The sequence below is a fragment of the Tympanuchus pallidicinctus genome, unplaced genomic scaffold (assembly GCF_026119805.1).
Source record: "Tympanuchus pallidicinctus isolate F22 unplaced genomic scaffold, pur_lepc_1.0 scaffold5, whole genome shotgun sequence".
NCBI lineage: Eukaryota > Metazoa > Chordata > Aves > Galliformes > Phasianidae > Tympanuchus > Tympanuchus pallidicinctus.
Window position 1 is genome coordinate 5,089,503 of NW_026294769.1, and position 14,613 is coordinate 5,104,115.

At 37.6% G+C, this 14,613-nt stretch overlaps 1 protein-coding gene across 1 annotated transcript in view; it reads left to right on the plus strand.

Annotated features, from left to right (window-relative positions):
* Positions 1-14,613, plus strand: part of RETREG1 (reticulophagy regulator 1) — a 58,973-nt gene that overhangs the window by 8,008 nt on the left and 36,352 nt on the right. Inside the window, exons 2-3 of the mRNA XM_052703789.1 lie at positions 1,243-1,349; positions 3,031-3,061. Coding sequence (XP_052559749.1) covers positions 1,243-1,349; positions 3,031-3,061 — 138 coding nt within the window. The remainder of the gene's footprint in view (positions 1-1,242; positions 1,350-3,030; positions 3,062-14,613) is intronic.

Sequence of the window (14,613 nt, forward strand, 5' to 3'; positions counted from 1 at the left end):
CCTATTTGTTGTTACTCTTAGTTGATCCACTGCCCTGGACTTCTTCTTATTTTTGGCTATTCTCAGCTTTCACCATTTATTTGTCTTGAAGTTAATCATTTTTGGTCTTACCTTGTAAAAGATTGTGATGTGCTCAAAAATAATTACTGTTCTCAGATCTCTGTAAGGTTCTTGAAGCTGTTAATATGCTTTTCTCATATAACTGAGTGCTAACTATTTTATACATCAGATCCTTTTTTTTCCTGCAAGCTGTGCCATTTGTCAGTAAAACAGAAGTGCTAATGTGGACACGTGCGGCAGCAGTGCATGAGATTATCGATGATCTCTTGTGAGTCGGGGTCTCTTTGACTCAACTGGGGATGTTGTAAAAACTTTCTGTAATGAAGAACAAAAATCACAAAAGCTCATTCTGAGGACAAGTTGGGCTGTTGTGCTATGAATGACATGGTTTTACTTCATCTTCCCATTTGAAAGAATCATTTGTATAAGAATCTGCTGTGAAGTTAGGTCCTGTAAGAAACACAAGGAAATGTTTAACTTCTGCTGTGTGTGAATTAAAAAAAAAATTATGTTACTAAAACCTAAATTGATTTTAAAGGTACTGCTTCTTATGCAGTAATGAAAATATTCTGTTTTGTATATTTCAGCTGTGCTTAGATAAAAGTGTGGACAAAAATTTACTAAAAACTCAATGTATGGTTAAATGGGGAGACCTCATTGCTCTCTATAACTTCCTGAAGGGAGGTTGTAGTGAGCTGGGGGTCGGCCTCTTCTCTCGTGTCATCAGTGATAGGACCAGGGGGAATGGCTTCAAGCTACGGCAGGGGAGATTCAGGCTGGACATGAGGAAGTATTACTTTTCAGAAAGGGTGGTCAGGCACTGGAACGGACTGCCCAGGGAGGTGGTGGAGTCACCGACCCTGGGGGTGTTAAAGGAAAGACTGGATGTTGTGTTGAGGGACATGGTTTAGTGGGAGCTATTGGGAATAGGTGAATGGTTGGACTGGATGATCTTTTAGGTCTTTTCCAACCTTGGTGATTCTATGATTCTATGAGCCTGTTGTGCTTGGAGCTTTTAGTGTTTGCTTCCTGGGAAAGCACTGCAGGAAGAAACTGAATTTGATTCATGTCAGATTAGTCAATTTTCTCTTTTTATTCTCAATACTAACAACACCTGTAAGCTTTTATGTAATTCCAGTCAGCTCACAAGAATTCAGTGTTTATTTTTTCTTAACATTCCAGGTTTGTTGCATTGACCCCTTGGAGATTGTATCATCTGACCTCTCTCATAATACTTGGACTGCTGGTTCTACAGATAATAAAGGATTTGGTGTTATCTAGGATAAAAGGTAAGGCAGTATAGAGATGTAACTCCTTGCTTTAACACTTGTATTTCATAGCATATTAGTACATTATTAAACCTACTTTAATATTATGATACTAGGATTATTGCAGAAATACTAGATGTAATCTATGATGATCTGTTACCATTTTCCATGAAGTTCTTCTATGTTTTATAAGCAGGGTGCTGTGAGACTTGCTTCAGCTTGAGTATATCAATCATTCTTGCCTCTCAGCTGCTTGATCTGAAATTACATTATTTCCCTAAAAGTTCCTGTTTCTTCTGACTATACACTAGATCACTATTGGAAGGTTTGGGAGACCAGATAGGAATCAGTCAACTTTGGAAATAGGTTGCAAAGTGACCTACTTTTTTCACAGTTGAAATAAGTGAAAGTTTTTTTTTTTCCAGTTTCCACTGCAGTTTCCAGCGCATAAAAACTCTTATGTGAATAGTACCAAGTTTGAAAGAGATTAATAGTTATTGGCTAATTGTCTGTTCTTTATGTTGTTATTTGTTTGTTTTTAATTTATTTTGTCTTATACTTCATTACCATCTTGAAAATTCTTTGGCAAAATGATTGGCATCTCTTGTACTTCGTGTTATAGGAACATTTTTTGAAGTGACATATTGTTTGTTCTTTGATGTTGAATCCCATGCAAGGTGTTTGAAAAATCATTAGGGAATGCAGGAAATAACATCAGAGATGCACAGTATTCCTCTGCAATATGCTGTCTTTTCATTTTTGACTTCCCCAGCCTATTGTTCCCTGCTAAGTTACAGCAGTTATTCAGAAACTTTTTTGAAATATTGTTCATTGTCACTGCCTTCTCCAGAATCTTAATTGCTGTTCTGCTACCTGCTTGCTTAGTGGGCAACTTAAGAAACTTATCTTAATTAGATTTTTAGAGTCAGTGTTGTATAAGTTACCTCTAACATTGAGTAACCCACTAGTCAGAAGGTGGTGATTTACACAAGTTGTCTTCTAGCTGTTACTGCTAACTAATGTTTTTGTATTGGCCAAATGCAAGATATACCAATATTTACCAAGCTGGCAGAGTGGGAAGACCAGCCTGCCTTCATCTGGCGTTCACTTCAATTTCAATGGGATTATTCAACTGTTCATCGGAGAGGTGAAAGCAGGAAGACCTCTGTTTCCCAGCTTTATGCTCACAGAATGATTATTTTATGCCACTTACATTCATTGCCATCAGTGTTTTTTGTTTATTTTTTTGAACACAAATTTCATGGGTAGTTATTGAACGAATAGAGTAGAATTATTTCTTCTTGTAGTGATTTGAAAATAATTGTCACTCCAAACAGCAAAAGCAGTTCTTCCCAGGATAACAGTTCCAACTAGCCACTAGATGGCAAGATTAGTACAGGATTGTAAGGAATGTAGACAGTGATTGTCAGTTTGTAGTTGTAAAGCAAGAGCCATGTTGATTATCTCCTCCACCTGTGTGGAAATGTAGCTAAAAACTATTCATTAATATTTAAACTGGTATGTTAAGTTCACGGAAAAAAATAAGTTTTCTCACAATTGTTACTCTAGTTTTAACTGTTGTGAAGACTTCCTTAGTCATTTTATCCCAAATTTGCACATTTCTACAAATAAAAAAGAAAAAAACTATGTGTGATTTCTGTTTTACTGCATTGTAAATCATCTTATGTTCTCATTGTTGCAGGTGCACAGCTTTGGCGGAGCATCACTGACAAGTAGGTACATTATTTTTAATATGCTGCTTATTTGATATCATCTTTTCTTGTAGTTAATCTTTTAATCTTGAATTTAAGAGTGTACTTTCCCTGTAATTAAAATAGAAACTGGATTATTTTAGTATTTTTTCTAAGTTTGTTATTGTTTGTTCCAGTTCTAATAACTCTCCAAATTATTTTTTCTGATTTTAATTGTATTAAAGAATACATCAGTGTGTCAAGTACTTCTAGAAATGCTTTTTCTCAACAGGATTATCATGTTTTGTGGTTTCTGGGAATCGGTATTTGCTTCTGGTATTCACAACATCATCTAGTGTGGAGGCCCATGGCTGAATTTCATGGTTTGTGAGGAATACACATAGCCTTGTGCTTCTTTGCTACCACATAATTATAGCATCTTAATCCCAATCTACCTTTTCTTTTTTGGTTGGAAGAATTTGTAAACAATCACACTTTGTTAATACTCTGTAGCAATCTGCATCTTCATAAACTTTAATCCTGTTCTGCGAAGTCCACAAATTTAATTATTATGAGAACAGAGGCTCTTTGTACCTTTGGTGTCTTCATTGTGCCTTTTGTGACTTTTCTTCCATTTCTGTCATGTTGATGATGTGGGGACAGAGTTCACAGTTGTTTAGCTTGAAGACCTTGGGCTATGCATTAGAATAAAAATGCCCTCATGATAAATCCTTGAGGAAGACTGTTAAGCAAAACAGACCTGGCTGGCCTGAAAGGGTCAAACAGGGAACACGCGGCCCCTCCTGAAAGGGAAGGACTGCCATGTGGAACATGCATCCCCTCCTGAAAGGGAAGGACTGCCATGTGAAACATGCGGGAAGGACTGCCACGTGAAACATGCAGCCCCTCCTGAAAGGGAAGGACTGCCATGTGAAACTGGCAAGCATAAGCTACAGCTTCTTCGTTCCATGACCAAGAGCAGAACGTGTTCTGTGGAGAGAACACCTTTTGATCACTGTACTGACCATAATCCACAAAGAGCTAATTAAGTAATGATGTATTGCTGTCAGCTGCATGAATGTTATCTGATTTAAGTATTGTATACTCCTGTAGCTAAAAGATATAAAAACCCTGTAACAACAATAAACTTTGCTTCTTGCGCCACCAGAGCCTAAGCCCGTCTGTCCCAGGCGTCTTGAGCTGGTCTCCGTCAAATCCTAATGTTAGATTGGCTTTTTTAACCTCTACTGAGCACCGAATTGATGTTTACATGGACATATAACAACGGGCACCTTAATGTCTGTGTGGTATTTAAGGTTCCTTTTTCAGGATGAGTCTCTTTGCATTTGCCTCTATTTCATGGGAATACTTCTATGTTTACTTCTATTTTCCTAGGCAGCCTGGTCTAGTATTAAATGGGGAGGTTGGTGGCCCTGTCTGTGGCAGGGAGGTTGGACGTTCATGATCCTTGAGGTCCCTTTTAGCCTTGGCCATTCTGTGATTCAGTGATTTGTGTCTTTTGGCAAATATATCGTTGAAGTTCTGTGATTCTTTGCAGTTGATCTTCCTCTTTACTAGAATCATTTAGCATAGTAAGGAGACCCATCATACTGCTTACCTCTTGCCCCAGAATTTTACCCAGACAGTTCAAAATCGTATTTTAGCTTTATGTAGGTTGGTCTGAAAGTAATGCCTTCCTTTTATTGCCATGGAAAGTACAAGTGTGAAAAGAGCGCAACACTATTTGATAGAGCAAATTCTCAGCTACAGTACACTGTTTTCAGCATAGTCATCACCCTTAGCTATGCATTGTCACTAGTTATCAGCAAGAACTCTTCATTTCCTGGTATGGCAGTTGTGCGTCGCTGTCTGTCCGGAATACGGCTTGTTTTTCAAGTCATTGTTGCCACTGCAGAAACATACCAGTCTCCACCTCACTGTGCTTGCTTCCACTTCTTGGTCTCCATAAACATTCAGCGAGTGTCAGGGAATGTCAATAGGTGTGCTTTTTTTTTTTTTTTTTTCAAGGAGGGGAATTCAATGATGTACCTTTGCTTCACATGCGCTTTCATGTCAGGCGCCATTTTGTCCAGCTGCCTCTCTGCTGCCATGTGTCACACAGCAACAAAACCTAATGGAATTTTGGTGGGAATGTTCAGCCTCTAATACCGTTCCACCAACATCTGCCTCTAACCTTGTGGGCCAATATCATAAAATAGAAGGATTTACTTTTGAAACAGCCCTTGTAAGCTAACATGAAAATGGTCTTTCATGTCCAAGCCCATAGAAAACAAAGAGCAGTGAAGCCCCAGGCCCCAGTGTTTAAAAACAGTTAATTTCAACCCAGTAACAGACATTCAGCAAAAAAATAAAGCAAAAAAAAAAAAAAGACCCCATACTGCACCCACACTGCAAACAAATGCAGTCTTTATGTGACTTTACTTAAAGTTAGCACATAGCTTAAAGTTAGGGTGCAGCAGTTGAAATTTCACTTCTGGTGATAAGCTCTCAAAGCCACCTTAACACCAGAGGATTGTGAAGTGTCTAAAGAAGCATCTATTTTTAGAGAACGTATGACAGAGTAATACAAAATGTCAGTAAAGACAAATCTGTTCTGTGCAAATGGTCAGAAAATTTAGTGAAGGACATGTATGTGTGCTGTACTGTGCACTGGGGGACAGCAAGCAGAATTTCTTAATCACATCACCAATCTTCTGTACTTTCAAAGAGTCAACAATACTGCAGATGGACGCTGATATTCATGAAAATTAACCTGGATTTCCTATTAGGCTTTCAGCAAGGTCTCTCAAAATGCTCTTACCGAGACTAAGAAGTCATGCAACGTGAGAGGAAGTCCTTGCAAGTACGAGGGCTGCTCTGAAAGTCATGCCTCCTTTGTAAGGCATTGCTTTTGAAACTTAGTCTCAATTTTAGGATATAGTTTTTGTTTATGTAAGTTTTACAGTAGATGCTCAGAGATTTTTCCCAATCCTAAATATGCTGCTTTTTGTAACACAGTGTAATATGATCTTATTTAATTCCTTTTTACCTTTCATTAATTCCTTCTTTATTTTATTTTTTTTTTTACCTTTAAATTCCTGATTTTTTTTCTCTCTTGACATGATTCTGTGTGATACTCAGTACCATTACAGTGTGATCTCAGGTGCCGCTGTGTCCTAAAGGTGTTGGTTTTTGAGTAGTTACCATGTTTGCTGTTTCTGAGCGCAGTCATGTGTTCTTACAACGGAAAAAATAGTGCTTGGTGTTACACAATTCTGTTTTTAAAACCTAGTATCATTGTGATGTTTCACAAATGGTGGCGCAGCTTTATGAGGATTTTAGGAGTAAAATGGCATGCTTTAAGGCTTTATGTTTGCAGTTAACCGTTGTGATCATTTGAAATTGGATGATTAATTATCTTTGTTCTGATACTTGCATTTTTTTTTCAACGTCCATCTATATTGCATATCCCTTCTGCTGCAGGTACACTCTAAGCACTGAACTAAGCATTAAGAGTCCTTCAGCAGAGTTACTGTTGATTTGCTGCATTTGCTTTCAGTTCTGCTTTATCTTTATTGAGCACTGCTGACTAGGCAGCGTGACATGGCCTTTCTTCTTTATCATTGCCTTGCTTCCAATGGGAATGCTAGCAGTCTCCCAGTTGCAACGTGTCTGTGTAAGGAGACATGGGACTTTTGTTTGTAGTAGAGTCTTTTAATACCATATGGAGTTAAAAATTTTCAAACCAAATAAGGATGAGATCTCATTCTGAACTTTTCTCAGTGCATTCTGTATCTGATCCTACTTCCAGTTGTCTGGGAGGGTTCTCCTGGCTCTGATTTCAAATGAGAAGACGCTTTCTTCCCTGAGTGGTGCTTGCCTGTCAAATGGACTTGCACATTCCCATGTGCTCCCAAGGGAAGGGAAAACTAAGAATACACAGCATCCCGAACAGTATCCGTTGCTGTTCTGTTTTATCAGACCAGTCAAGATTTAGACTTCTGTAAGGAAACAAAGGAATGCTGCAAGCGAAAAGGCACGTCTTGGTTGGTGCTTCTAACTAGTAACTGAAGCAGCTTAGTGCTCCATGCTGAAAAACATGAGCTTATTGTGAGACTCTGCTTGGTAGTTAGCCATCCTGGATTTTTCTTAGACAGTATCCCTGCTGGCAGAAGCATACAGACATATGGAGGCTCTTGTCCAGAACTCTCCTGTCTTTTGCCACCCCTGCAGTCCCTCATTCAGACACTTCTTTCCTAAGAGTTTGCTGTGGTGATAGATGTGACCTCCCAAAGTGTCAAGATTGCTATTCACTTGCAGGTGAACAAGTGTCATTACTTGATAGGCAACTGTATCCATTTCTGGGCCAGCAGATGCTGCATCCCTTCCTTGCTAAAGCAACTTCAAATTCAGGCTGTACCTCTCTAAGCCCTGGGTTCATCTGTTGACCTGCATAAATTTTACACTTGTGTTAGCCCAGTGCGTAGAAGTTTGTCTGTATTGTAAGGGTTAGAGCACATGTGAAGGTCTATTCTTTACACTGAGAATGTGCTTCATTTATTGTGTCTGAGGCATTACATACCTCTGATTATCATATATGCTTTGCCTGCTGCATTGGTTTAAGATAGCCTGAGATTAATTCAGTAAATGTTTTTGTATCTAGTCTACCTAGTTTTCCATGATCAATTGAGAAGAGTGGAAATACTTTGTGAGACACATAACGTGATTTGTCTTATCCTAAATGAGATACCTAATCAGCCTTCAGGCACGTTATGCCTTAATGGTAACTTTTGTTTCCCTTCAATATGCTGTACACCTAGGTGAGATGACAAGGAGCATAAAGTTTTGTGTCAGTATTTCCTGTTGTTCTAAAGGCTTGTTGATCTTAAGGATGTCATGTTAGAACGATGCATTGCTGTATCTCTTGCAGTAATGTGCTGGAATGCCATACACAGACATAAAAGCTGTAGGGGCTGACAAGCAAGCCCAGGGACTGGATTTACTTCTACCTCTATGTATGCAGACAGTTTCTCTGAAACGATTATTCCTCACAGTATGATTCTGTCTTCAGATCACTCTTGATACTTTGAGGATATACTTAATCATATATCAAGATGAGTGTTCTTTCCTTCAGGGTGTTTGTAAAAGATCCATCTGAAGATTAGCAGATTAGGAAATAAGAGGAAATAAGAGATTTCCATTAGGAAATCTAAACAGAATCAAGGTTGTTACAGAAATGCTTTTGTTTATTGTGTGTTAATTAATCTCCTTGATGCTGAAGGTAATAACAAAGCTAAAGTAAACCAAGGCCAGTCACCTCTGTGTCAGTACTGAAACCAGACTAAGAGTATCAGTTTCTGTTGCTAAAACCTTTGGTCTTGGTTTGATCATCTGGACTAAATCTGTTCTTCACATGGCAGTACTCAGCTGCATTAAGTCTGTTAACAGATTTAAAAAACAAACCAAGAAAACCAACCAAACCAAACAAAAACAGACCCACAACTTAAGGGCACACAGACTATAGTCTAAGAAATAAAATTAGGCTTCAGAATGCAAATATTGCCTTTTTTGTTTCAGTGTATTCTGAACGAATCAGGTGTAATCACAGGCTTCCACTCCTAATATTTTATGAAGTGTTCTTTTCTCTTAGCCCGTATGTTTTTAACAGTTTATATTGAAAAGTATGCATAGCTGAATAAAAGCTAGTCATTATACCTCAAAAAGTTCTGCTTACAAGTATGACTTTCCCAGATGTTCTTCATGTAAGAAGTGGTTTGCATCCTACAGAGAATGGATACATACCTGTGGAACTACAGTCTTAGCAAATGAAAATAGTGTTTTATTTGCATTTCAAACAGATGTTATTTATACAGTAGCTGCTGTTCTGTTCAAATATAAAAAGGTAATTATCTTCTCTTTTAAATAATGCATTGTCAAAATTCAGATAGTAGCTTGCATGTTTTTTTTTCCCAAATCACAGAAATTCATTATATGTAAATGGTCAAGCACCTGCAGATTGTATAAAAAAGATAGACGTTATAAAAACTTGAATTTTTGTTTTTATACTGCATGATCTTTCTCCTACTTCCTAGCTGGATGTTTCCAAATTGTTCCTTTTGTTCTCAGGTAGAGTGTTCTCCAGAGTTTATTTCTACATTTGGTAAACTACAAAATCAGCTTTTCGTAATATTTTGTGTGTTAAGTTTTCCTACAGGAATGAAAAGTAATACAGATTTAATAGGAAGGTTATAACTTTGGCAGAAGAATCGCTCTTGAAGTCTGGAAAACATTGAATACATTTTCCTACACGTGTCCCTGTTTTTTAGTTGATAGGTTCTTCTTTGAGAGGAGGGGAAACGTAGGAGATGTTGCAACCTTTGCAAATGTTCTGTCTCTTTGGCAGTAGTTAGGTTATTTGGCTGAGTTTGTTTCTTTGGTTAGTTTTTGTGTGTGTTTTCCAGAAGTAATGCTTGTATCCAACTGATCTCTTCTCGCAGCGAAAGTAACTTGAGAACTTTTGAAGTCAGATCCGCATCCTGTGGTTCTCTAGTGCTTTGTCTGCAACGTGATTCTGCCTTAGCCACAACAGACATTTTCCTCTCTCTCATCTCCAGGAGCAAAACACTTTTCATTATACAGAATGCACGGAATAAATAAGAATAAAAATGCTGGAATTGCCTGGCCACCAAACAAACATGGCGTACTTCCTTAAGTAAGCCTAACTAGCCTTCTGTCTCTATCAGCTAAGAAATAAAGCTGACGCATTCTTCTGGTGGCAAGAAAGGGAGTAACTTCTGAGGAAGTACTGGCTGAAACGAGGGACCAGGGGAATTTTACTGGAGTTTCTTTAACTTTTTTTTTGCTAGGATATATTCCATTACCCCAATTTGATATTTCCTGATTTATGAGTTAGGCTTTCAGAAACTGATGGTTCATGTTGCTTTTCTCATAGCATCCATATATTTCCTACCATGATGCCCCAAACCAAGGCCTTGTCATTGTCAGTTATAAGAGATCAATTATGCTGTATCTTGCAAACACATTCCAGGCATAGATTTATTTTCTCTAAAACTATTGCAGAGAACTCGAGTAGCTTAGATTCTGTTGTGAACATTCTCCTTTTTCTCTATACTGCTTGTTTTGTATTCCTGTTTTTGCATTCATCCATTTGTCTTATCAAATATCATACTTCCTTGATGAGTTTGACTGGTTGATTGGTTTCCTGGCATATTCCAATCCAAGCACCTCCTTGAACCCTCATTCTGTCCTCTGTAGTTTCTGCCACTCCTCCCAGGATATTTCCTCTGAGACATTTGAAAGATTAGAACAGATATTGCAGGAAAATACTAAGGACACGTCAGTCTCATATAACGGGGCGTTTCTGATACCTGCCCTTTGGTATGGCTTTTCAATAGAATGTGTTACCTTGTGGGGATTGCATATGGGCAACACAGCTCTTGGATAAACACTTTACTCCTTCCTTTCCTATCCTTTCCTCTGATAATATTTCTGAACATATTGCCTACTTGTAGTCAAAATTATCAAGGGTTATCTAGAGACTATTGCAAGCTATTTAGAGAGCTCTGACAGATCTACATGTTTACACATCGTTTGGTTTTGCAGGACTGAGATACAAAGGAGGAGGTTACCTTTGCTTACTTCTGATTTTTTTTTTCCCTGTTCTTCTGATAGCGAAAGCGTTTTTGGACAGATCTTTAAATATAAAGATGCAGAGGAGTAGTTTGCATAGTCTGGTTTGACAGTTGTTTCTTGGTCTCACAACTCCTGTTGACAGGACATTTCATTAATTGTTTCTAATTGTTGAAACATTCTTTTTTATATCGAATAACGAATGTTATTTTCTGAATAAATCAGGAGAAATAGTGTGGAACAGGAAATTTCACATGGAGGCTTCCAAAAATCCTTATACCTATCATTTTGTCAGTCTGCCTTGTGTTGAAAAATAGGTCATCTGAGCACCAGCACCGTAAGACATGTATGTATTCTTACTGTGCTTAAATAAACTAGATTTTAAATACTTTTATTCATGTGAAGTCACTGCATCGGTGATTGAATGTGTGAAATGAGTACCTAACATAAATACAGTCTTTGCAGACTGCAGGGTATGCTACATCCTGTGCAAATGTGACTCAGTAATTAATTTCCTTTGTTACTCATTGATAGAAATGAACTATTGCACTCAGTTGAAAAAATGCTTGCTTTGTAATGATGAGAGAGTGGAAATACAGCCTTTACTCATCACTTTACATAAGCCTAAGTCAGCCTTTCTTCAGCAATTTATAACATACAGTAAAGTCAGCTCTACTTCATATTTAATTTTTGAGTAAGTGTGGTGCTATAGTCACCTTTCACTTATTTGTAAGAATGTTTATGGATCTACTGTGCCAAAAAAGCAGTTCTGTTAAAGGTGTCTATGAGTGCAACTAGGAGACTTTGTACGTTGTGAACCTAAGAAGTGCTAATTCTGAGCTGACCCAATTCTGAGATTGCTGTTTCATTCTCGCTGGCACGTCTCATAATACCCATATTATCACCAGTGAGGAAAAAATGCAACCTCCCAAGTTGTTTTGATTTTTGTATTTTTTACATCAGCTTATTTCCAGAATTAAGAAAACAGAACAGCTTCTAGAAATGGATGAGTTGAAGGAACAGCAATAAAATGAACACAGTCAATTACAGGGAAGAGGTGGGTGAGGAAATGAACCAGAGATTCAGACAGATAAAACTGCTGGAATGGCCAGTTGCTGTGGAGCTCTCCTGTGCCACTTGTCCCTTTCTCCACTTGCACTAGCTCAAAAGCAGATGCCTACATCTATTCTTCTGTCTTAGGCAAGAGCAAGTATGGCGATCCTGCAGTTGAATTTGCTCTCTTGTATAGTGCAAGAATATCCAGTGCAAAAACATCCAGTTGCCTGTATTTTACCAAGTTTTCAGCAAGGTCTTTCACTTTTTAGTACTTTAGTACACGGCAATATTATCAGCAGTATTTCTCAGCATGAGAGAAAGCTTTAGAAATCTCACTATAGGGTAAGTAAAATGTGCTCTCACTTGTGCTGGCTTCGTAGGAAGAACTTTAGTCATAGGTGAAAACTGCAAACTTCTCTTAAAATATTGATCTGTCCCATCTTCACGGAATGATTTCTTAAGATTGTGAACATCGCAGTAGGAAAACTGTATCTTGAAAACTGTAGAGAACTGCTGGGGCTGTGTCTTTTTGTATGCTTTGAAGGATCTCTGAAATAGTTATTTACTTTACTTGTTCTGGGGTGCAAGAGCCACTCAAAGAGTGTCAACTGAGTAGAAGAAAGGGAAAATACTTCCTGAATTGAAGACGATGTTGTTCACAGACCGTTTTTGAGTAGTACGGCTTTCTGAGAAATACTGAATTCTGTTTGCTAAGTATAGCATCTCTTGCACTTTTCCTGCTTATTCAAAATTCCTTGGAAATTATCAGCTTCAAACACACACTTATATACGTTGCTGTCAAATTTGAGTATTATTGCACTTGTAGTATATAGCCTTTTGCTTTATTACTTTTTTTTTTTTTTTTTTTTTTTTTTTTTACTCTTTTCTGTTGACAGAGTTTATTATAGTGTGCTTCAGAGGCAGGGTAGAGAAGAGTAACTTACTTTGGCCGCTGGCCTAAAAGTATTATAGAAAAACACGCCCAGAGTCGTGAATGAGATGTATTTCCTCTATAAGAAAGTGAAACTTGAAGTGAAGTGTACTTGGGGGAAGTGACAAAGCCCCCTCATATCTTAGATAAAGATCATTCCAGCTGAAAGATCCAGAAGGTTTAAACATATTTTTGTAAAAACATCAGCCAAAAAGTAGTATTCTTTCTTAGACAAATGGACTTCTAGTCAAGTGTTGAACTCAGCCTCAAGTTATAAACTGTCTTTTGAAGGGTTGTAATGTACTTCCTACCAGGCTCAGACAGGGGAATAGATAGATACAACTGCAGCATTCTGTAAGGAAGTGCTTGCAATTCCCTGCTTCAGCTCTCACCCAGAGTATTTATTCTTACAGCAAAAAGATATTTGAATGAATAGGATTCAAATAGGATTTTCTAATTTATGGTGGAGATCCATTTTGAATGTGTTGCAATTTGTAGGTGTGTGTATGCAGAAGTAGCTGTATATTGATATACAAAAATTGGGTTACTAGTTGGAGCACAATCTTTTAATTGTTTTGAAGTTGATGGATTGTATTCCAAAGCATTGCAGATGCTGTAAATTAGAAGTCAATTTCTGCTGAAGAATATCCTTTTTCAGGGCAGCTCCAAACTCCCAGAGTCAGTAAGGCTATTTCTATTTTAAAGAATCGAAGAGAGCTCAGGCAGATTTAGTAAAACATATCATCCATTTTTCTAGAAAGATGAACCTTAATTGCATGTTGTTGTGTTCTTGAAATGGTTAACAAGTAGCGGTGTTGTGTTAGGAATACAAGGTACCACACCTCATTAAACACAACAGAAAAGTGAAGTAGCCAAAATGTCACTTTTGTGACTCTTTGCAGAGTTACACCATATATTCTATTTGGACTGTTGTCCAGACACAGGAACAGCCTTTGTGATCGCTAATCAGTTGTTGAGCATGCTTGCTTGCCTCAGGGATTTGTTCTGTTTGCAAAAGAAATCTCTTCTTTTTTTTCTTTTTTTTCTTTCTTTTTGCCTCGTATATATTTTTAAGAGGTTCTTTATAATTAGGAAGGGTTGCATGGAATGATTAACACCTGATCTAGAGAATATCATTGCAGTAAGTGTGAGACAGCTCATGAGGGGGAGACTGCATTTCTGATCACCGTGGAGCTTTGAACAGAGTGATGTATTGCTCATCAGCAGGGTTCACAATACTGACCTTTTTAAAGGGTAGAGAGTAAATGGAAGTGAAAAGATTAATGGCAGTGTTCATGTGCCCTATTCTCTATGTTTATTCCATTGCACATGTAACATTTTCACCATGGATATTTTTATTCTATTCTTACCACTTTCCATTTTAACAGTTGAACAACTGTGAGAGATAACTTGCAATCCTGAAGTCATTTGACTTGTCATCTTAAAGGGTATTTATAAACTATAACATTCAGGGAGCCCCCAGTGTTACTCTAAATAGAGATGCTACTTTTAGGATTCAGAAAAATGGACTGTTTAGTTTTGGAGTTGCTTTTCAGAAACAAGTCACATATTGGAATAAAATCCCATAAGAGCAGTTAGCAAGCTTAGTCATATTGTATATTTTGATATAATAATATCAAGACTGCTTGAAAAGCAAATGGTATGGGTTATGCTAAACAAAAATGTGAAAGATGCTTTTCTGCTACAAGTGCAATTAGCTTTTTGCTTCATTCAATATTGTTCTAAATTACCCGTTTCCCATAGGAAGAAGTGTTGTCTTCGTTATTTTAGTATTTTCAGAGAAAAATAAGGTTTGTTCCCTGTATAAAAAGGCTACCAAATCAAAGCCCTAACTCTGACATAAGTTTATTTATCATAGGCATTTGCTTGTGACAGTTGATACCAAACATAATTTTACTTGCCATGTGGATCAGCAAAAGTGATTATGAGAATGTAT